The sequence below is a fragment of the Microcaecilia unicolor genome, chromosome 12 (assembly GCF_901765095.1).
Source record: "Microcaecilia unicolor chromosome 12, aMicUni1.1, whole genome shotgun sequence".
Lineage (NCBI taxonomy): Eukaryota > Metazoa > Chordata > Amphibia > Gymnophiona > Siphonopidae > Microcaecilia > Microcaecilia unicolor.
The window spans coordinates 71570166-71594823 of record NC_044042.1 but is presented as its reverse complement, the minus strand read 5'-3'; the positions used below and the strand labels follow the sequence as shown (position 1 = coordinate 71594823).

Below are 24658 nucleotides of genomic sequence, written 5' to 3'. Positions count from 1 at the left end.
GTTTTTACCTAGATTGTAAGCTCTTTGAGCAGAGCCTGTCTCGGTGTGTCTCATGTTCAGCGCTGAATACGCCTGGTAGCGCTATACAAATGTTATTAGTAGTAGTAGTAGTACTGACAAGAACTGTCCCAGATCATCACCACCTGTCTAAAAAGATTTTTCAAAGTAGCATGCGAAAGCTGGTCTGCTTGCACTTTTATTGCCCTGCTGGGGCATCTCAAACCCCAAACCCTGTGGCCACCATTTGGAAGTGGCTCTCATTCACCAGCCCTTGGAATTTGCAGTTTGCTAGAGCCCATGCCCCATCCTTTGAAGGTACTTTCCCCACAGTGCTCCAAAAGGGTGATGACCTCTTGGTGAACCAAGAGCAGAGTTGGCTGGTCATGAGCCCTAGCGACTGACAAGGGATGGGACAAACTGATGAACCATAAACAAACTAAGGGTCAATAGCAGAATCGATTCTACTGTGCCTGCGTCCTGTCACTGGCACACAATTAAGCTTTAGCTCCACGGTTTATTTAGGCTTGTTGAATCGCCTTTTTTACAAAATAAATTCATGGAATTGTCATTAGCATGTGACCCCCCCCCCCCCCCCCATGCTCAAACCCAATGATAGTTTCTAGACACAGCGTTCAAAGGCCCAGCATTTTCCTGCCAGCATACTCTCCTCCCTTATACTAACAACATCCTCAGAATTTGGAGCAAGTTTTTTTTCTTACCTCAAAGACGCTTCAGAGGTGCAACTCTGTATGCTTTTCCAACAAGCCCTGACAACTTCTCCAGCCGAGGCTGCTGTCATGAGCGTGCATATGAAATTCTACCACAGATCTCATGAATCCAGGCAGGAGCTCACTGGATGCTGGGATCTAGCCAAGTGGCTCTCGCCAAACCACCTCAAGTTGTACAGTGTCATCACTCCACATGTAACAAGACCGCTTATTTATACAAAATGCTTCTCCAACTCCCAAATGACTGCACAGATTTTGCTGCCTACAGAGCTGGGGGGCGGTTGGGGGGGGGGGGAGAAGAATGGTCTGCTTGACAAAAGCTTCCGCAATGGGCATAAAGCAGAGTGCTTCAGTTGGCATGAGCCAGCTCTGAGAGAGGAACTTGTGCCAACATCTTTGTAAAGTCCAAGATACAGGCAACAACTTCCCCACCAATGACTGTCTCACAAATGTGCCTCCACTCCTCCCCAGCAAACACAGAAACCTGTTCTTCTATGAGCTTCTGGAGTGGAGCTGCAGCTGTCAGAACAAGGAAGGTGAGGCGGTGCATGGGCAGAAATTTCCTTCGCGTATGAAAGGATATAACCTCAACTTTAAATTCCTCCCTCACAAAAGCATATATATTTTCATGTAAAAATAGGTTCCTTCTGCATGCCTGCAGCAAGGCTATCTCAGGATGTACCAAGGGGGGGGGCGTAGATCCCAACACTGGCCACCAGAGGAGCTATGGTGGCAAAAAGGGGAAACAAATGAGTAAACACCCTTGTCCCACCTCAACTCAAGACAGTTTTCTGCTGCGGCTCATTAGCAGATGCCACACAACAAGCCTAAGAGCAGAAAGAAATCATATTCCCTGCCAAGGGCATGAGCCAAGGCTCAAAGGCCAGTAGAAAGAATCACTGTTCCCAGGACGGGAGCAGTAAAGAGAGAGACAAAAACAATAAATAAATAAATAAATTCCAAGGCCCAGGGCCAAGGTTTCCAGAGTGAGGATCTGAAGTTTGTGAAGAATTTCACCCATAATGCAAGGCAGCAACTAGCACAACCTTTCAAAATCTCTACCTGGCTTTTCCTTTTACAGAACTTTACTTTTATTTATATTTCTAAAATATTTATAACCAACATCATTCACACTTTCAGGCAGGGTAAATATAAAAAATCAGATATTAAAAAAAAAGATACAAAATACATTCCTTCAAATACAAAAAAAAAAAAAAATCTATAACATATATAATCAGCCTGAACTTACACCAACCAAGATATTAGCAAGCCAGACCTCCACTGCCCAAAAAGGCAAAATGAAAACCAAAGCCTTCTTACTTCATCCAAGTCTCAACTCAAACTGTTAGCTAGTTACACTGTACTGACCTGCTACAGCAAAGGTCTAAACACAGGCTTCAATAACATTTACATATGGAGTCCAGCACAATTTCAAGGACAGGCACTACTGCGCCAATAGAACACAGTAGCAACCATCACGTTAGTATAAACGCTGGTGCTTAAATCAAACAGAGGAAGACCAAAACCCCGCAACTCAGCAAAGCCAAGAAAGTCCAGTAGGGAAGACCAATAAAAAAAAAAAAAAAAAGAAATCAGGATGACGAAGGTGTCCTTTATTAGACGAATATAAGACTGCCAAATCATCAATTCTTCAATTCAAATCAATTCTTATATACCGCTAATATCCCCTTTCCAGGGTTCAATGCAGTTTATATTCTAAGTGAGACAAAAGCAAACAGTGTTAGAGAGTGAGGTATGAGAAACACTGGTGTAATGCATGAGACTATAAACATTAAGGAAAGGTTAATGGATGATACTAGGCCTGTTCTAGTACCTCCCTACCTTACCCCTCATTGCACCACATCTTCTCATTACATTTTTAGCATCCAGCCATCCATACACATCAGCCCCCATTTATTCTGTCTCCTGCACTCAAACATTTTATGATGTCCACCTAAAAACTGCATGTGCCCTTCTGCCCCATCAAGTTTCTCCTTGTTCTCCTCTGCACTTGCTTGGACACTCTCTACCATCTTTCTAGAGCGGGCCTGCTGGTATCCCATTCCTCCTGACCTAGTCCCTCTATTACAACTACTACTAGTACTTAACATTTCTAGAGCCCTACTAGGGTTACGCAGTGCTGTACAGTTTAACAAAGAAGGACAGTCCCTGCTCGAAGGAGCTTACAATCTAAATCCTTCAAGGCTTCCACAGCTTCCTTTACTGTCCTGACCTGCTTGGTCTGACCACTAAACATGAATGCTAGGCCAAAGGGGTACAATCAATCATCAATACTTGATCCCCTATTATTTTCATCGTAATCTCTTTGAACTTCCCTTCTCTTCTGTAGTGTCACCAATGCTAGGTCTGGTTATACCTCTATTTTATGACCCTCCCATTAAATTATTCTTAAGGCCCACATCCTATTAGCAATCACCTCCTTGACTGTGTAGCTATACAGACAAATTTCAATGTCCCATGGTCTGTTTACTTATGTTTCTGGGTGCTCAATCTTCACCTGCACATCCTGAACTGGATGTTCTGCGAAGGCCAACACAGTCTCACAAATTCTCCTTGCTACATCTGCACAGTCCTCATACTTGACTTGCTCCAAAATGCTCCTAATCCTGAGATTGTTGTTCCTCATACAATTATCCAGATCTTCAAGCTTCCCATTGGACAGAAAACAAAGGGTAGGGGGGTAGGGTTAAATGGTCATTTCTCTCAACGGAGGAGAGTGAACAGTTGATTGTCGCAGGGATCAGTACTGGGATTAGTGCTATTTAACATATTTATAAATGATCTGGAAATCAGAATGAGTCAGGTGATTAAATTTGCAGATGACACAAAACTATTCAAGGTTGTTAAAACGCATGTGGACTGTGAAATATTGCAAGAAGACCTTAGAAAACTGGAAGACTGGGCATCCAAATGGCAGAAGAAATTTAATGTGGACAAATGCAAAGTGATGCACATTGGAAAGAATAATCTAATCATAGTTACCTGATGCTAGAGTCCACCTTGGGGGTCAGCACTCAAGAAAAAGATCTAGGTGTCATTGTAGATAATACGCTGAAATCTTCTGCTCAGTGTGCGGCGGCAGCAGCCAAAAAAAGCAAGCAGGATGCTAGGAATTATTAGGTAAGGGTTGGTGAATAAGACCAAAAATACTATAATGCCTCTGTATTGTTCCATGGTGCGACTGCACCTTGAGTATTGCATTCAGTTCTGGTCGCCATATCTCAAAAAAGATATAGTGGAATTAGAGTAAGGTTCAAAGAAGCATGATTAAAGTGATAAAGGGGATGGAACTCCTCTGATATGTGAAAAGGCTAAAGAGGTTAGGGCACATCAGCTTGGAAAAGAGACGGATGAGGGGAGATATGATTGAGGTCTATAAAACCCCAAGTGGTGTAGAACGGGTAAAAGTGAAATCAATTTTTCACTCTTTCAAAAAGTACAAAGGCTAGGGGATATACGATGAAATTACATGGAAATACTGTTAAAACAAATAGAAGGCAATATTTTTTCAATCAAAGAATAGATAAGCTCTGGAACTTGCTGCCGGAGAATGGATGTGGTAACAACAGTTAGCGTATCTGGGTTTTAAAAAGGTTTGGACAATTCCTAGAGGAAAAGTCCATAGTCTATTATTGAGATGGGAATGGGGGAAAGTCACTGCTTACCCCAGGATTGGTAGTATGGAATGTTGCTACTAATTGGATTTCTGCCAAATACTTGTGACCTGGATTGGCCAGGATACTGGACTAGATAGATCAATGGTTTGAGCCAGTATGGCTGCTCTTTTGTTTTTATAAGCTCTTTATAACCCTCCAAGCTCTCCATCTTTTGAGTTATGTTTCTAAGTTCCCCCACCTGCTCATCTTCCCATCTCAAACTACCGTTGTAATTTCATCATTTAGCTTTCAAAACTACACACAGAGCTTCTCCTCAGCGATTACCTCTGCCAAGCCTACACTGCTCTTCTCCTCCTTTGCATGTGGCTCCTTTGCTTTATTGTCTGCCATCATGCCACTTCTGCCATTCTTATGGTGCATACGTTTCCCCTCTCTGCTGTACGAAAGCAAGTTTCTTTAGATCAGTCTCTCCGGGTTTTGTGGATGACATGAGTGACCTCCATATGCTTTCTGCACCTTTTATATCTGCTTTTTAATGGGACTTATAGTTCTGCTCTGCCTATAGCCATCCAACCTGCTGGGTGATGTCATTTCCTTGTCATCCAACCTGCTGGGTGATGTCATTTCCTTGTCATTTCCACACTGTAAAGGTTCCTACAAACAAAGTAAGGAGCCGAGCCGTTAAGCAGCTAAGTGTCAGTTCCAGGTTCCTTCATAACGGATTTCTTTGGGTCAGTGATTTCCAGAAATGTCACTAGGGAACTTGGAGTTAGCCTTTTCCCCTGGGCTAAGCTCTCCAGGAGGAATAAAAAGAGAATTTCCCACAGCTGCCGCTGTCACGTGGCTCTTGCTTCCTTCTGGGCTCTGGCTTAGACAGCAACAATGTCAATGTGTTCTAAACAATTCCCTGCAGGTCTGTATTACCCACGGCTTCTGCTCGCTATCCCCACTTTTTACAAACTCTTTTGACTAAAGTGGTACGGTAGCCCTGTTAGTCCACTTTTAAAGGTAATAAACAGAAAGAAAATAAGACGACATATTTCTTATTGGACTAACAATACATTTTTTGATTAGCTTTCGAAGATAACCCTTCTACAGATCAGAAATAAGCAATGTTGGCAAATATCAGAAAATTCAAAACAAGCGCTTTTGAAAGCTACCAAACCTTGGCTCACCTGTCTAACTAATGCCTCTGTGCTGGCAGATACTAAACATCAAAGCAGCAGAATCCTGGCCAAGTATTCTCAATGGAAAGAGACAAACGTGTTCTTCTAATTCTGCCTTCAAATCAGGATAATCTGAGCACAACCTGATACCAATCTGATTACTGCAGGCACAGAGTTGTCACACCATGTTCTGTTATCTGGCTATTTTAAAAAAGGCAGGTTAATTATATGGGGGACCTGTCATGCCCAGACACCAGAACACGCGCCGGTGTTCCACCGAAGGTTAAGTCAAATGCAGCAGTGCCCTTTTGTATGGGATTAGCAGGACGTGACCATCTACAGAGCTGCCTTGGAAGCTGGCCTCGCACAACAGGAGACGTAATGGCCCTCTCTATAAGAGTGTCTCACTGACAGGTGTCTCTCATCTGGCATGAATCTCTCAAACTCACAGAACTACGCACAATACTATAAGCAAAGACACCAAAACCAGTTCTGGGTCTACCCATGAGACTGCTCCCATAGCAGCTAGTACACATTTGATGCCAGTGTCTAAGGAAGGATCTTTAATGTCCCACCCCATCCCAGTTGTCTGTCTAGAGCTGGAACTGACCTAGAGCACAGCTACAGTTAGCATACTGGCTATATCTGAGCCAGGGGCGTAGCCAGACAACAGATTTTGGGTGGGCCTAGGCAAGAAGTGGGTGGGCACCAAGTGTTCTCCCCCCACCCCCCCAACCACCACCAAAATAATATCTCAACTGACGGGAAAATGCTTCTTTCCACCTTGGCAGGCTGCAGCAGGCATGTGCTGAAAAATGAGCATGCTCAGGTGCCGGTATCGTAGAGAGTAGCACTTTTGTTACCATCAGGGGGTAAGTCTTCAGCTGGCGAAGCTTGGGATCCCCACCAGCTACTGCTAAACGTGTGCTACTGTTGGGTGGGCCTGAGCCCTAAATGGGTGGGCCCTAGCCCACCCAGGCCCACCTGTGGCTACGCCACTGATCTGAGCCAGAGACTACCAGCAGCAGAAGTGACAGACGTTAAGTAGAGAGAGACTGTTTCTCAAACTGAGGCACTCTAAAGATAGAACAATTGCGCTAAACTTTTTTCCCCAACATGATTTAATTTACCCCACCCTAGACTCCAAGTGACAGTGGTCTCTGCTTTCCTTAGCATCTCATACCCCCTCTAATCCAAAACATTCTGTGCTTGGAAACCTGTTCTAATAAAACACATAAAACCACAGATTCCAGAATGCTTTGCAACTGGGGGGGGGGGTCAAAGACGAAGCCTGGAACTGAGGCCGCATCACCTTTGAGAGGGAAGGGAGCCATTGGCAAGGATGGCAACTGTTCACGGTCCAATGAGCAAAAAAAAAAATTCCAGACATCAACACGAAACCCCCTTTTTGTACCTTTTTTCCTCAGGCTCTGACAAGCAGTCCAGGTCACTGGATTTCTGTTCCATTCAACGTAATTCCATCCAGACCCAATCAGAAGAGACCAAGGTGGGCTCCGCCCTCAGTTGCGTGCTTTGCATTGGCTGTGGCAGATGGAACCTTCACAGGTTGGCTCCCATGGCGAACACTTCAGAGCAGTTAGCCAGTCACCATCTCAGCTCCAGGAGGGAAAGATAGCAAAGCCAGCGATTCTGTAAGAGGAAGACAGAACACACATCAGTTTAGGGGCTACAGGCACAGGCCCTGCCCAGAGCATCCTGGAAGCTGTTTTCTTGTAGGCAAACAAAAGGGTGAGAATGACCAATAGGATGAGCCAAGATAAAAACACAAGTCTTTTATTCGGATACTAGTAAAAAAGGCCCGTTTCTGTAGGCAAGGAAACGGGCCTTAGGCAGGCAATTCCCCCCCCCCCCCCCCCCCGTGCTACGGCCCCCTCGAACCCCCCCTTCCATGAACCTGTCGTTCCCCCCCCCCCCCCCGTGCGAGTGAAAACTGCCGCCACCGCCGCCGTGTTGTTCTTCCCTTCCCGTAGGTTCTTCAATCATCTTGTCTGGAAGTTCCTCTGCGTGCGTCTGACGTCAGACGCACGGAGTTAAACTTTCTGAGAAGATGATTGAGGAACCCACCCGAAGGTAGTGCACAACAGCGGCGGGAGGGGGGGTGCGGTTTTCGGCGTTCCAGGGGGGGGGGGGGAATCGACAGGTTCGCGGGAGGGGTGGGTTTCGAGGGGGGCGTAGCGCGGGGGGGAGGGTGTGACAGCTGATTCCGAGGCAGTAGGAGGAGTAGGCTCCTCCCCTTGCCCTGGAATCAGCTGTGTTGACGTCAGTGACGTCCGTGAGTGTCTGCCTCGCAGACCACTTGCAGCCAGGGAGCCACGGTCCCAAGCATAGAACGTTGGAGGTGAGAATTATTATATAGGATTTGAGTCCACCTTCAAGCAAAGCCTGCTGCGTTTTATTGATGTGTTGTCTTCAAGCAAACGCTGGTATATATCCAAGTAAAAGACTTGTACTTTTACCTTGGCTCATCACATTGGTCATTCCTACTCCTTTTTATTTTTTTTTTGCCAGCTGCTTTCCTGTTCCTTACCTAGTCAGAGCTCCAAACCCCAGAATGCACTGGGACTAAACACCCAAAAATGAAAGGGTGGAAAATCTCCTCTCCCTTCTCCTAAATACATTCATTAATTAGAGAGAGCACAGCACTTTCTGAAGAGCTGATATTCTGCCAAAATAAATGAAACAGAATTCCTTATTTTGTGTTCTTCCAATCCTCACAGAAATGCCCTCAGAAGCTTAACCCTTTCCAAACCACAAGTAGCAGTGGAATTTTCTTTAAATACCCTTTTCAAGATAGCAGTTGACAGCCACAGCCACAAAGTATTTCCATTGTTAAACTGAAGCCTGTTACAAAAAATGAGGATATTCCCCCAGAGACCCCTTCAGCCCGAAGGCATGTTCACATCAACAGTACAAGCTAAAGGCTCCCAAAATATTTACTTGCCTTATTTGGCCTTTTCTGGGTCTCCTTACCTTTTGGCCCTGCTTGTTCAATATATTTACATTTCTTGGAAAAAGTATGCATATTTCTCTAGGACATCTGCACCACTCACCCACACTATTTTCTTTAAACCTAAGTGATCACTTCAGGTGATGCTTTGTAGGGGTATTAAGGGCCAATGATTACCTTGCATTAGAGCTCTGTGATAAACCTCAGCACAGTTTCTCACCTTAAGTGTAATGCAAAGATTTTGCTCCCCAATACTGTAAAGCATGCACACAGGCTGAGCCCAAAAAACGTGCGCCTAGTTGGGAGCAGAAAAAGCGGGGACAGCCAGGGGAATGTCGTCGTCACTGAAGCCACACTCTGGTTATAAATTTTATTGTTGACCCGAGACAGCCATGTTTTGGCAAGCGCCTGCATCAGGGGTCTTTAGCAGACCACAAAGGAGTAAGTCTGTGAAGATTTTCCATTTCAATGCCATTTCGAAAAGTATAGTAGTATTTTGCTGGATTGACTGATTATATGAGAGGCTAAGGTTTGTGAACACATCATGTTTACTTACATTGAAAAACAAGGACTCCTGACACTGGCACTCACTGAAACACAGCCCTGTCGGGTCAACAATAAAATTTATAACCAGAGTGTGGCTCCAGTGATTATCCCCCCCCCCCCCCCCCCCCCCCCCCCCCGGCTATCTCCGTTTTTTGCTGTTTCTGCAGAACGTTTTTGTTCTCCTGTTTCTCCACTAACTTGGAAGAACACACCGAAGGCATACACATACCCTTGTGAATTATGCTATAATCGGATAAACTTCTAGAGCTTTGAAAACCAGGTTAATTGAGCACCATCACTGCCTTCGGGCAGAGAACATATCTGAACTGCTAATGTCCCATCATCCTACGAAGTATCACAGGTTTGAAGAATTGCAATGTATAGTTTTTCAGGAAATAATACCTTCACAATGGCAGGGTAACATATGTTGTTACAAACTGAACAAAAATGGATTTTTTCGTCTAAATACAGTTGCACCTAATGGTTTAAATGTAGCAATTGAATGGAAAGCTTTAACTTTACTTTGTTAGTTTGTTTGTTTTGTTATTCAGCACCAATAGCTTTAAAGGAAGGGTGGAGTTTTGACATCAACAAGATTTTAAAAGTTGGTGTCTTCCTAGTCCGGTGGAAATGGAAGAAAGGTGGAGGTCTCTTTACCCCTGATGCAGCTTAATTGCGAAACAAGAGGCCCCTTTCAAGAACTGTTCAAGCCTTGAGATTGATCATTGCAGTTGGCTAAATGAAATTGATCTTCTGCTTAAATAAGTGAAATTGAATTCATTGTTTCTGGTATTTGGTAGTACTATTACTGACTGATTTTGCACTTTTCTCAATATTGTGAGTATCGTTTTGTTTCCCACACTACCGAGACACGTTTCGATTGATCAGTAGGTTTAAAATATTCTCATGTGAGTGGAGTTTCTTGGCCGGTGATGGAATGAACATTTTTATGAATGGTTTAAGCTGTTTATCTGAGGTCTTTTTTCTCCACACATAACTGTGAGTAACGTTTGATATCACTATGCAGTGGGGGATACATTGTTACTTTTTATAAGCAGATTTTTTGATTTTCTAATATTTGGAGCTTATTCTCATTTTTTTTTTTTTTTGGTGGTTTCGTTTGGGGTTTTTTTTTAGCTCTCTCTTCATGGAAGGCAAAAAAAAGTTGCAGGTCCTTATCCTCATAGCAGTAAAAGGAAGAAACAAGCTTGAAATCCTCATTAACACTACCACAGAAGAATGAGCTAAACCAGTGGTGTCAAACCTCAGCCCCTGGACAGGTTGGGTTTTCAAGATTTCCCCAATGAATATGCAATGAGATCTATTTGCATACAATGGAGACAGTGCAAGGAAATAAATCTCATATATATTCAATGGGGAAATCCTGAAAAGCTGACTGGAATGCAGCCCTCGAGGACTGAAGCTGGACAACCTTGAGCTAAGCTTTTACTCCTCCTCAGAGCTTGTGTTTTAAGCCCTGGCATTGCACTTGGCCTTCCCGTCCACTGTGCACTTCTCTGCATCTGCAGTGAATAGCTAAAGCTTTATTAGCATGCAATGTCTGCTGGAGGTTTTGCACACAGCTCCTGTGCAAAACTCCTTCTTACCTAGGGCACACACAAAATCGTGCACAAAAACAGAGGTAAACTGGGGGTGGGGGGTGGGGGGGGCAGAAGATGTCACAAGCCATGATGGATGGCTGAGCTTTGAATGCCCTCCAGTAAAAAAACTGGGTTATCCCTGACATTGGGCGGAATCACTCGCATAGCCTGAGACGGCTTTTAAACCCCCACCTTTTTGGAGAAAAATGTCAAAGTCCCAGAGACCTACTCTTCAGGAATTTGCTTACAAAGCCACAGCCACATTCTCCCCTCATAGCAGTAGCAAACATGGCGTCAGCAGATGGAGAGCCCACAGCAATGCAGCAGCAGCAGGATGCTGAGCAGGAGCAGCTAGCTTTAGCGGCTACTATAATGGAATCAAATGGCAGCGGGTTGTTCAGCCAAGTGACGCTTAACCCACCAAGAGTCAGGCTCACGTCTCTCATCGGAAATGGAAACCTGAAGCGACCCAGGAAATCCTGCTCTCACTAATGAAGCTGTGAGACATCCAGAGGACTTTGTACCTTCTGGTTATGAGCCTATATACACCGTTTCTTGTGTTCATGGTTGCTTATGTTCCGATTACACAAGCGACTCCTTTGTCATATTTGGGATGACCTGTGGTAGTTCTATCTTCTAATAAATAGGGCTCTTGAATAGCAATTCATCCTCCCCCACATGATTGTGCCTCTCTGGGCATGTGGCTTTGTCTTCATTGGTAGATTTCTATGAGAGGGGAGGGAAGAAATTTTAGGGTGGGCAGGAGAGTTTATTTGGGGGGGGGGGGACTGGGAGGGTATTACTATTTTTGGTTTGGATTGAGTCAAGGGACACTGTTTCTAGGGTATCTCTATGTCTGCTCAAGAGGTGGGGCAATAAAGCATATTTATTTATTTATTAGGATTTATTTACCGCCTTTTTGAAGGAGTTCACTCAACGGTGTACAGTAAGAATAGATCAAACATGAGCAATAGGCAATTACAGCAGTAAAAATATTCAAATAACAGTACAAAGTATTGCGTGGAGGGGCATAATCGAACAAGGTGCCCAAGTTTTCCTGAGGGCGTCCTTGCAGGACGTCCCCACGAAGGGGCGTGGAAACCCGTATTATCGAAACAAGATGGGTGGCCATCTTTCATTTCGATAATATGGTCGGGGTCACCCAAATCTCCACATTTAGGTCGACCTTAGAGATGGTCGTCCCCGATTTTCGGCGATAATGGAAACCGAGGATGCCCATCTCAGAAACGACCAAATCCAAGCACTTTGGTCATGGGAGGAGCCAGCATTCGTAGTGCACTGGTCCCCCTCACATGCCAGGACACCAACCGGGCACCCTAGGGGGCACTACAGTGGACTTCAGAAAAAGCTCCCAGGTGGAAGTTCTTAAAGATATATGGTTGACTTAACATGTATGTCCCTCAATGTTAAACGACTAATATACCTTGTAAACACATCTGATTTTTAAAGAAGCGGCACACTTGGAGGCAGATGTGCTCTTTATTCAAGAGACTCATCTTTTGGTAAAACATGAGCATTTACTTAATTATACAACAAAATATGCTATGATACATCTTGCCTACAACCGCGTCCGCCACAAAACTGAAGGGGTTGGTATTCTGTTAAGTAAGGCCCACCCCTGGACTGTTTGCAAGCGGATTCTAAATAAAGAGGGGCAGTACCTTCTTTTAGTGGTTGATGTTCGAGAGCTTGTACTGACTCTCCTCACTTTATATGCTCCCAACCAAAATCAGGGATCCTTCTTTACTCATTTATCTGATATCATGGCAAAACTTCTAGAGGGTATGCTTTAGATAGGAGATTTCAATATCACTCTCAACCCAGATTTAGATAACTCAGCTATTAGTGTTTCATATGCTAGGAGTGATTGTGTTCGTTTGAGCACCTTCCTCACACAATGAACACTGCATGATATCTGGTGGGATGTACATGGCGAAGAAAGACTATATCTTTTATTCTTGCACGCATGATACCCACTCCAAAGCTTGTCCATGTAGTTGACATACATCCCAAAACCTAGTCTGATCATGCTCCTATCATGGTTCATCTGGTCTTGCGCAGTGACAGGCATACTTATATCCCATGGCAGTTAAATAATGCTATGCTCGATGACCCGATGAACTTGGAGCAATTGGAGAAGAATTTCTTAGACTATCTGCATTTTAACGACACTGCAGATATGACCCCTTTGACTGTCTGGGAGTCCCTGAAAGTACTGATGAGGGGACATTTAATCTCATTACAAGCCCATATCTCTAAAGATACTTGCCAAAAGGAGCAAGCTCTTCTGGATGAAATCCTCTCTTTGGAACTCCTCTCCAAAACATCAGACCGCTCTAAATAAGGCTAGAGTAGGCTTATATAACTTGGGGCGCCACATTATTAAAGAACATCTTAAACATACTAAGAAAGAGTATTTTGAATTCTATAACAAGGCAGTAAGATGCTGGCCCATAAATTAAAACAACAGGCCACTCGTAATTATAAGATTCTAAATGACTAAGGGGAATATTGCACAACAGACTTTCTTAACATTTTATAAGCAGATCTGTACCCCAGAGAATGCTCCATCTGCAAAGTTGATCGATGCATTCCTAGTACACCTATCTCTTCCAATATTGGCACCCTTGGAGGTTGAGGGTCTTTCTGCCCCTATCATGGCTGATGAAGTGTTGTGGGCCATCAAACATCTTCCTGCTGGCAAATTATCAGGCTATGACTGTTATAGAAACAAATTCTACAAGAAGTTTAAATGCATTTTGGACCCGCTGCTAACTAAAGTTTATAATTCCATCAATGTAGACGCAGTATTACCTCACTCACGGCGTTTGATTGCAGTGACAATATTGCTCATACCTGATAAAAACCCTCAACTTTGCAGTTCCTACACACCTATATATCTACTGGGCACAGATTACAAGATTTTTACTGTAATAAATACAAATAAAACAGAGAAAAGAAAATAAGATGATACCTTTTTTATTGAACTAACTGACGTGTACGTGGTTTTTACTTTCTTATTTTATAATTTGGAGTTCCTTTCAATATCTTTTGATTATTTATATTATGTAAACCACTTTGATTTGGGCTCAATAACAGCAGTATAACAAAAAATAATATGAATGCTTTGAAAAGCTTTCACCCATCTCTTCACAGGTCTTTTTCTTGTAGAGTCAACTGTTTTGGTTTGTTCCACTCTAATTACTAAGAGTTTGGTATATTTTGCACAGCAGACCCCCTTTGCCCCCTCCCTTTTTAGAATTAATTCAAAGGGTGTGAGCTCTTAGATCATGACACCCCCAACCAGTTAGCTGGAGATGTACTACTACTACTTATCATTTCTATAGCGCTACTAGACGTACGCAGCGCTGTACACTTGAACATGAAGAGACAGTCCCTGCTCGACAGAGCTTACAATCTAATTAGGACAGACAAACAGGCCAAACAAGAGGTAAGGGAATATGTAATGCCTTATTTGTAGATGTAGAAAGACATATTTGTTGCCTTCTTGAAGGGATGAGAAAGATCTTAACTTGACTCTGTCAAACAATCATCTTAAGTGGCACAAACTCAGACTTACCCATCTGTTCATCTTATCCCCTTGGATCTCTGGGATCAAGAGTGACATTAGTTTTAAGGTCAATTTGTACAGACCCCCAATTTCCTCCAAGTGAGTTTAGTACAAGAACACCTCTCTTCAGTTCCCTCTAATCCTCCATATCCTTGACTACATCCAGTACTCTAAAGGAGCAGTTGCCACCACATCTACTCAATACGCACCCATTGTTTTGAAGAAGCTCTGCACCATTCAGCCAAGGCTCTCCATTGTGCCACCACAATGCAGGTAAACACATCTGGCGCTTCTATCTCTCTTTCCTTATTCCTCAACAAAATCCTATAAGATAATTTTGGTTAGCTTCTCTTCTGAACTTAGAAGAAATATCCTGTTAAGTGCCCTCAGTTCTCTGGTAAGGATAGACAGAGGGTTTAATGCTACAATACAGGGCTAGAATTAAAACTCATTGACCTTCAAGGCCCTTAAAGGAAGGGGCAACATACTTGAAGAACAGATCTCTCTCTATGAAGAACAGATCTCTCTCTATGCACCTCCAAGGTCATTAAGGTCCCCCACCCAATGAATATCTCTGATCACTTCCTCTCCAAAGGAAATCACACAATGTGACACCCGTCAATGAGCCTTCTCTGGAGTAGCCTCTCCACTCTGGACGATAGTCCCAGAAAGTTTTGTATTAAGTGAAGCTTATCTCTTCTTCAGGAAGCAGGTGAAAGCTTTGCTCTTCTCCAAAGCCTTTAATGAAAAAAGTAACTAACTAGTCACACACACCAGGACTACTATAGCAGGACCTGCTTATCCACTCCTACTCTAGCTGAGATTATTTCCATGCATCTTTTCTGACTTCACATGCAATTTTTCCTTGTTATTCACCCTTATTTTCTATCTAACTTCTGTCATTCTGTCTTATCTGTCTCTTGTTCCACCTGTACTTGTCCCTTGTGCTGTCTATTAAGATGTTTTAATGTTTTTTTTTTGAGATTGTAAGTAGAATACTGTTATAAATGTATACTTTTATTTGAATATTTTTATTGCTGTAATTGTCTACTGCCTGTGTCTGGCATACGCTTACTGTAAACTTTCTTTGGTGAATTTTTTCAAAACGGCAGTAAATAAATCCTAATAAGTAAATAAGGAAAGAAAAATAAAGAAATCTAGGCGGTAGCATCACTTTTATTCCAGCTATCTGGCTTAGCCAAGAGAAATTCAAACTATTTCAGGTTTCCATGTCTCTTTTCATGCTCTTAAATAGGGGAGGGTAATTTAATGAGTACTGTACATCTTTATGTGAGCTCCATATGGCCCCCCCCCCCCCCCCCCAGGAATACAAGGAAAATGAAAAGGTACTGGTCATATTCCACATATCCCCTGGGTCTAAAGTCATGTACAACACTCTGATTTTGCTGAGTTTACCTTGAACTCAGAGTTCTCCAAAAGCCTTGAGCTCTCTAAGAATTGTTGGAAATGACTGATGGGGTCAAGCCATGGTCAACATAATGCACATGCAAAGAAAGGTATTTTATACGCCTCTCCCCTTACTTCTAACCCTCTAAAGCTCTTGTTTGCCTAAGCTTAGCTGCTAGTGGCTCAACTGCTGTCGTAAAGAGCAATGGAGATAATGGGCATCCCTGTTGAGTGGGTCCTGCTATGCATGGGAAAGCTCTCGAGTATTTTCCATTCATTCTTACTCTAGCTTTAGAGTTGCAGTAGAGAGCTACGATCTGCCTTCTAAAGTTCAAATTCAATCCCAGCTTTCTGAGAACAGCTTTTATAAAATTCTATTCTAGTCGAAAGTCTTTGTGGCATCAATTGTCAATACCATCATTGGCATGCCCTTTTCACGTGCCTAAATGATTAGGTTCACCAGCTATCTCACATGAACTCCTATTGATCGTCATGTTATTACCGCCTCATTAAAGTGATTTGAATCTTAATGTTAAAATTCTGGCAATGAGATTCAAAGTGAGGTTGGGTGGTAGGGGTTAATGAGTAGGGGGATCCTTGCTCTCCTTATGCATTATTGTGATACCCACTTTAGCTCACCCTCCATTAATACCGAGTTAAAGAGCTTCACCAAATAAGGAACCAATAAAGGTTCAAAAGTCTTGTAGAACATATCTAACCTCTGGGCTTTACCCTGTTTGAGCTTCTTGATGGCAAATAGCACATGTCCCTCAGCAACTTCTATATCCACAAATTCCAACCAAGATATTGTCAACTCTGTTAGCTCAAGACCAAATAAATATACTTCAACCTCCTCCTCACTTCCCTCTCACTTCTGAAGAGAACGGCTTCTGACAGAACTGAACAAAGCTTTCTCTAACCTATTGTGGATCTGATGTTATCTCCCTTCGCCTTATATTTTCAATATCATGTTACGCATTTGCTGCTTTCTGGGCTGGTGACGCATCAACTTGCTCGCTCGACTGCCTTCTTAAAAGTATACTTGCTTAATCTTGTTTAATTCACAATTTATTTTCTCAGACCATATTGCCCACATTTGACCTTGAAGTCCTACTATTTCTTTCTGTCTCTGCTGAGTGAGGTGCTCTCTGTTCTGCCTTTCCAAAGCCACTACGGCCAGAGATAGCTGTCTAGGCTACAATTATTTTTCTAGCTTGTATATTGGATCACACCACCCTATAAATCACAGCATATAAGTGTCAGAGCACAGATAAACCCAACATTTATGCTGATCCCCATATCCAAGCAACCTTCAGGAGCTGCCTCTCTCATCTGCGGCAACTACGTCAACTCTCTCCATCCAGCAAAAAGGCAATAAAAATATTCAAATAGCAGTATACATTATAACACAGTATTCTACTTACAATCTCAAAACAAAACATATTAAAACATCTTAATAGACAGCACAAGGGGCAAGTAGAGGTGGAACAAGAGACAGATAAGACAGAATGACAGAAGTTAGATAGAAAATAAGGGTAACTAATAAGGAAAAATTGCATGTGAGGTCAGCAAAGATGCATGAAAATAATCTCAGCTAGAGTAAGGAGTGGATAAGCAGGTCCTGCTACAGTAGTCCTGGTGTCACAGTGGTTCACACCGTGATAGTATCAAGGTTGGATTACTGTAATGAACTCTACAGTGGTGTGACTACAACGGATACACACCAGCTCTAATTGATTCAGAATGCCGCAACTCGACAAATAGAGCGTTGTAAACTTGGTTGTGGAGTTGGAGTCGGTGTCAGTAAAAATGTACCGACTCCCTCTCCAGCTTCAAAACTTTAAAAAAAAAAAAAGGAAAACATTATAATATACGGTAAATTTATCATTTATACTTATATACATATATTTATTGTTGTCCTGGATCTAAAGTATTGGTAAATATAGGTATTTACCAGTACTTTAGATCCAGAACAAAAAAATGTAAAGCCTAATATCAGTAGGAGTCGGATTTGGAGTCAGACAGTAGAAAAATAGAGGAGTCAGAGTCAAAGGTTTGGTGTACCAAGTCCACAGCTTAGTTATAAGCTTCATCTATTTGAAACTTGACATATCGCCTTTAACTAACAAACAGAACAAGGTGGTTAACAATAAAATAAAAATAAAAGCAAGGAAAAAGGACTACAATGTTTTGACAGGAAAGGTAATCAAACACACAGACAGAATCAAGCACTCCGCTAGAGACGGATATAAGACTTCCCTGTCCCATCACACCACTTCTGCAAAAAAATCACTGGCTCCCGGTACAATATAAGGCTAAATTCAAAACTCTTATGTCTGGTCCTTAAAGAAAATGGGTCACCAGAGTACTCGAACAAATTTCTCACATTGCATCTCCAGGTTTGCTAAGGTCCTACCACGAGAGAATTCCTAACCACACCCACTCCAAAGAAAATCCCATGATGTGACACCAACCAAGAAGCTTTCTCCACAATAGCCTCCCACACCCTGGAATACACTCCCAGAAAGTCATGCATTAAGCAAAGTCCATCTCGACTTCTTGGCTCTACTCCAGAGCCTTTAATGGAAAAAAAAAAAAAAAACAACTAACTAGCTAGTTACATACACAAGGACTAAAGACCAGCAGCACATACTGTGGAGGAGTGGCCTAGTGGTTAGAGCACTGGTCTTGCAATCCAGAGGTGGCCGGTTCAAATCCAGCTGCTGCTCCTTGTGATCTTGGGCAAGTCACTTAACCCTACATTGCCTCAGGTACAAAACTTTTGTGAGCCCTCCTGGGACAGAGAAATATCCAGTGTACCTGAATGTAACTCACCTTGAGCTACTACTAAAAAAGGTGTGAGCAAAATCTAAAAAAAAATAAAAAAAAAATACTACAGCAGGACCTGCTTAACCACTCTTACTCTAGCTGAGATCATTTCCAAACACCTTTTCTGACTCCACATGCAATTTTTCCATAAGTCACCTCTTTCTTAACCCCTGTTTATTCTATCCTGTCTACATGTCCCACCTCTGCTTACACCCTATGCTGTCTATTAAGGTGTTTTAACATGTATTGTATGACATTGTAAGTAACCTACTATGCCATACTGTGTGATCTTATTTTAATATTTTTACTGGCGTAATTGTCTACTGCCTGTGACCAGCTTATTCTTGCTGTACATTTTCTTGGGAGAATTTCTCCAAAAAAGCAGTAAATGAATTCTAATAACTAATTAAGAGACCCTATCAAGTTAGAATTTGCAGTTAACGCGGGATTTTACTGCATGTTAGCTGCAAATCTAATGCAGCAATCAGAAGAGGCATTTATAGTATTTTTTTTTTTTTTATTCAGGACTGATCTGATGCTTCCTTTAGCGCATAAAGTACCTGCTCACAGTTAACATGGAAGTACAAAGAAGTGCTAAGTGCTTCCATGTTAACTGCGCATTAGCCAGTTAGTGTACAGTTTAAGTATAAATGAACTATTTTTATTTAGATTTTGCTCACACCTTTTTTTCAGTAGTAGCTTAAGGTGAGTTACATTCAGGTACTCTGGATATTTCTCTGTCACAGGAGGCCTCACAATCTAAGTTTGTACCTGAGGCAATGGAGGGTTAAGTGACTTGGCCAAGATCACAAGGAGCAGCAGTGGGATTTGAACCGGCCACCTCTGGATTGCAAGACCGGTGGCTCTAACCACTAGGCCGCTCCTCCACTCCTAGCTGGCTAACGCTTCCATGTCTATTCCCTGTCCATACCACATCCCCAAGAAAATTCTGAGACATGTATTAATGTGTGGTTTACCGCAAGATAACACCAAAATACTTTAAGGCAGTTGCACATTAGCTTGTTTTCGCATATTACCTACACAGTAAGTGTAGTAGAAGGGCCCCTAACTAATTAGCATATGTCCTCCTGATCGTTAAACTCAAAATACTCCCCAATAACCTGGTTCAATTTCTTTACCATCTCCCTGTCTCCTAATAGGGCCTCATTTAACTTCAAAACTTGAGTCTCAGTTTGCCCTTGTCCAATCCCCATTCTAGTCCCACAGGTCAGTGGTATGATCCATACTCTGTCCCCTATTCTGATATTTATAATGGTACTGGCCAAAGAACAGTCCAACAGGATATAATCTATGTGTGAATAGAAGTTGTGTACCAGTGAGTGGAAAGTATATTCCCTAGGGCTTGGTTCTTAACTTTCCATGTATCCACTACCTCCACAGACATCATACATTTTTAAAAAGTAGGCCTTATCAGTTCTATGGTGTTCCCCTGGGTTACAAGCATCCAGTTTTGAGGGCCGAGCGATGTTGAATCTCCACCTATGAGCCATCTGCCATCCTTTAGATTTAACAATTTTGGTCTAGATCTTTATAAAATCCTCTTTGGTTAGTATTTAGGGCACAGATAATTATAGATACCTCTGCCCCCCCCCCCCCACCCCCCCAAGAACTTTCCCCAGGTCCTTAATCTGCTATAGAAGATCTCAGGCAAAGAGGACTGCCAATCTTCCCTTCCTCCTCTTTTTTCTTTTCTTAATGGTTGGAAGCAAAAAGGCTCACTGGGAATCCATGAGAGCACACTAGCCTCCCATCTTCTTAAGAAGGTGAGTTTCTTGAACTAAGCATACTGATGCAAACACCTCTGCATCTCCTCCAAGTGGCCTGTCTCTTCAAAGGCAAATTCAGGTCTTCGGCATTAACTGAAGACACTCCTAATGTTTTACTGCCCATTGAATTTATCAAAAGGCAATACTGCTGTGTTCTCAGGGGCTCAAAGCCCACTTCCTTCAACCTCCTCACCCCTTCCTTGTCCCTTATGATCACTCCCCTTTTTCATTCCCCCAATCTGGCATGGAGAACCCAATTCCCTCCCTCCCACTCCCCCAAATACTGTTGCCTACCACCTCCCCTCCCTTACAGGCCAACCCATGAGATAGCAAGCCCCCAGCAGACCCTTATCTCATCAAGCTTACCCCCTGCCTTCATCCACTCACACACTCCTTCTCCAGTTGGCTTAAAAAAGAACCCTTAAGTCTCTGTAGATTTGTTCTTAGAATTGGTTAGAGGAGAGTTAGTGAGACGTACATTTTCCTCTCTAGGGTAATGGCTAGGGCAAACAGATGGAGCCATCTATAGAGGATTCTCTCCCAGGGGCAATTTCTCAAAATGGGTTAGTTTTGTACATAAAAAAAAAAAGGATGTCAAATGCTGCACTACTGTTACGTAGGTTTTGAGGTTCCCTCCACCTTCGGTGGTCACACCTCATCTTAGTTTTGTACATACCAGGCTAGGAATGAATCTCACTCCTAAGCCAAGCATGTGGAGTATGACCTCAGCCTCTCAAATTTACTGCTAACGCTCACGGTAAAGTTTGCACCGTCCCAAAGAGAGCTTCCCTCTGTAAGCAATTGTGTTCCAGCATTTTATGCCCCTTTCTTTGTTTTCAGAGTTTGATTGTAACCCCTGAGGCAGGCGGTTTGTTCTGCCGAATCACAGGCCGTGTCGGGTCCCTATACCGATGCATTTCCTTTGGTGGACTGTCCTTTGGCCAGCCTTTACTTTCTCCCATCTGTGCTGCTTTTATAGTAACATAGTAAATGACGGTAGAAAAAGACCTGAACAGTTCAACCAGTCTTCCCAACAAGATAAACTGATTTTACATGGCATGCGATACTTTATATGTATACCCAATCTCCGCTAAGATTCCATAGATCCATTCCTTCTAACACAGGATTCCTTTATGTTTATCCCACGCATGTTTGAATTCCAGTACCGTTTGGAGCAAACAGGAAGAACCTTTCGTAGAGGTTCTTCCTGTTTGCTCTGCCTGTAGTATCTTTGAAAATCAGAAAGCATAAGGAATGTGCACTTGAAGCGCCCACAAACCTTGTACTTATTTATGCGGGTGGCGGAGAAGAGAAAAATAGCGTGCACACATTTCTCTCTCAAGTACGACTACTATGTACTAATACTTAAGATTTCTGGGGGTGGAGGAGCAGTTGCAAAGGGGTGGGGGGTTGGGGGCAAAATTCATTCCAGTCCTGAGAACCATCAGGTTCTATGAGTGCTGTACCCTCTCCTCATTTAAACACACCCTCAGGAACGCCTCTTTCTATCCTGGCTAAAAGCACGAGCACTATGACTACGTTTTTTGCGTACAGACCTAGCACGCATCTAGCAGTAAATGAGAGGAATGTGGGTGCTCTGACTGACCTCCTTGTGAATAAGTGGGCATGCCATCCTCCCTGTGTACAGGCAGGCATGTACATAACCACGTGTATCAGATTTTTTTTTCTCTCCATACCAGATGTGATTTCAATCCAAGCAGAAGAATGCACTTCCCTTGCGGTTTCAGAAAATAAAGAGCTGAAATGAAATAACTGTAGCATGGCTTAATGTAAATTATCTGTAGATCAGTTTCCTCCTGCAGCAAAAGGGGAAGGGAGGACAATATCAGGAACCTATTACATCTCCTTTCAATGCTCCAGAGCAGATAAAATGCTGCACACCAAAAGAAGTCCTGAGAGAGAAAAAACAAAAAACAAAAGAAAAGAAAGAAGAGAAGCCCCAAAAAGATGGGCAGGATTCCCATCTGGACTGCAACCAAAAATTCCTCCTCACCGGTTCACTACTTTCCCAATAAGCCTCCTGGCTCAGGCAGAATTATTGACTTTTGTTACACTTTACTTGCATAGGCTGGCATCTTAGGAGGCCCATCAGCACAAAAGAAGGGACCAAAAATACAAAATAAACCCTACAAGAGTCCCCCTACAACATGCCAAGAATCCAAAAATGCTAGGCTACAAGTTTTATCAAGTCTGAGAGACGGTGGAAGCTGAAAAATTGTCATAAACTGCTGTTCTTCAGTAGTGGACCAGGAAAGTATCCCAAACTTTACTCCTCACTCCTACAGCTAAGGATCATCCAAATCTGTACCCCCCCCCCCTCACTTCACCATAAATAAAAATCTTCTGTAACCATCCCAGGTCTTCTTGAATTCTGATAAAGTTTTGCCAAATGACCTTCATAAAAAAGACAGAGTAAGGGATGCTAGATATCAATGGTCTATGTTTATCTATTATTACAACGATTGAAATAGATATATATCCATAACAGACACTTGATTACTGAGAGACGCAACACTGTTGCCGAAACACAGTCCATGTTGAGTCTATCTGTATCATACTAGCCAATAAATTTTGCTACAATGAGCCTCTGGACGTTCAGATTATTGGTTGGCCTGTGTCCCCTCCATACTACCTTCACCTTTCTAAGTCATATCATAGGGATTTTTCCTTGTTTGTTGTGGTGCATTCGATACCTTAACTGCCATAAATTCTGTGTATCACCATGAGACACAAGAGGTGGTTAGTTTGTCTGGGCCATTCTACTACCAACTTAGGGATTACATGCTACCATGCAGCGAGGGAGGGGACTAGCTGAGAACTTTAGAACTACTGTACTCTTCCCCACCCATGATCTGGAAATCTCCTTCCTTTTCACCTGCGACCCTGGATGCAAGTACACCCACCCACTCTCCCTACGTTCAGAACCAGCGCAAGGGAAGCAAACCTCCAGCCTTACAACTCCCCACTAATTAACTTTCAAGCCCCCCAGCCTGCACCCCCTAATTAAAGTTAACAATCATAATCATCACACAGAAATCCTATAAAATGTAAAGTAGATGCCGATAGTTCTTTTGAGTTTGTGTGACATCTTTGGCTGCAGATGCTATCTGCTACCCTCAAGAAGCTTCTGTCCTAGGTGACGCCTGGTCTTGTCTTATGGCTAAGCCAAGCCTACCTATATCACAACCTTCCTTCCCTTTCTATTTGGTGGGGAGGGGGGGCAGTATGGCTCCTGCAGGCTGTATCTGGACTTGGATCTTCTGGCAATGGAGAACAGTGGGTAACAGAATATGTACATACTGAAAGTCAAAGGAAAGAGACAAACAGCCAGGGCCCGAGGACCCGTTGGTTCAGCCGAGCTCTGCACATACATCCACCACCATCAGTGTGGGCTATGCTAGCATGGATCCTGTGATTCACTAGAAGTGTGCATTCATTAGCTCTAGCTAATCAGTGCAACATCTCCCTTGCACAATTAGCATCTCCTGCAATGGGACATCCCACTGAGACCAAAACAGAACTAGCTTGCTCCTAGCAGCGTACCTGCCATTCCCCATCATGCTGTGTACACAGAATTAGCTTTTGTAATGTACACGAGACCTGGTGAAATATCTCTACACCTGCAGAGAAGAGTCACAAATACTGACAAGGGGCCAAGAAGCACACACTGCAGTGGTAACACTGGCAAGGGGCCGGTTTTCTGCTGATTAATCATGTTTGGACCTTTGGGCACTGTGTAATGTGGATGTGGCAGAGCAGATGTTAGTAAAGCGTCCAGAAGAAAAGGATGCAAGACAGATGTTAAGAACAGTGTCAGCCTCTTCCCCCCCCCTCCCCCGGGAAACTGCTTTCCTTGAGCCAGATTCCTACTTCCTTCAAGTCTGCTTGGTCCCGTTACTGGAACTGGCTGGTGAACATGTCTGGGTGGATGCACCCAATAGAGCAGAACCGCTACCAGCCCAAAGTTTCAGAAAGAGCCTGCTGACCCTACTTAGGACATTTCCCACCTTTTAAAAAGAAAATATCGCTTGGCAGAAGCACGCAAAAATCTTTAGCCAGTCATGGGAGTCTAAAGGAAGAGGGACGATTATGTTAGTGGGTTCAAAGAGCTTTGGTTAGGGTTAGTGTTAAAAAGTTACAAGGAATTCTCAGGTATGGGGTAGACACATGGGTAACACATACAGAAAAAATGGTTGAATTAGCACAAGTTTGCAACTTGTGAGCAGTAGCGCCAGACGTCAAGGCTTCAACCCTGGCTACTGTCCATTCGTGCACCTTTCAGAAACATTCAAAATTCAAATCTCGTTCTTCAAAAACTTCCCTCCACAATTTTGAGAGGGGCCTTGGTTTGGAGAGAGAGAGAGAGAGAGAGAGA

The 24658-nt window shown here is 43.1% G+C and overlaps 1 protein-coding gene across 2 annotated transcripts in view; it reads right to left on the bottom strand.

The window, feature by feature from the left end:
* The window catches only part of THRA (thyroid hormone receptor alpha), a 252653-nt gene that overhangs the window by 109555 nt on the left and 118440 nt on the right, over positions 1-24658 (bottom strand). For both annotated transcript variants that reach the window (XM_030220608.1, XM_030220607.1), the window contains one exon: positions 6947-7182. In XM_030220608.1, coding sequence (XP_030076468.1) covers positions 6947-6999 — 53 coding nt within the window. In that variant the 5' untranslated portion in view covers positions 7000-7182. The remainder of the gene's footprint in view (positions 1-6946; positions 7183-24658) is intronic.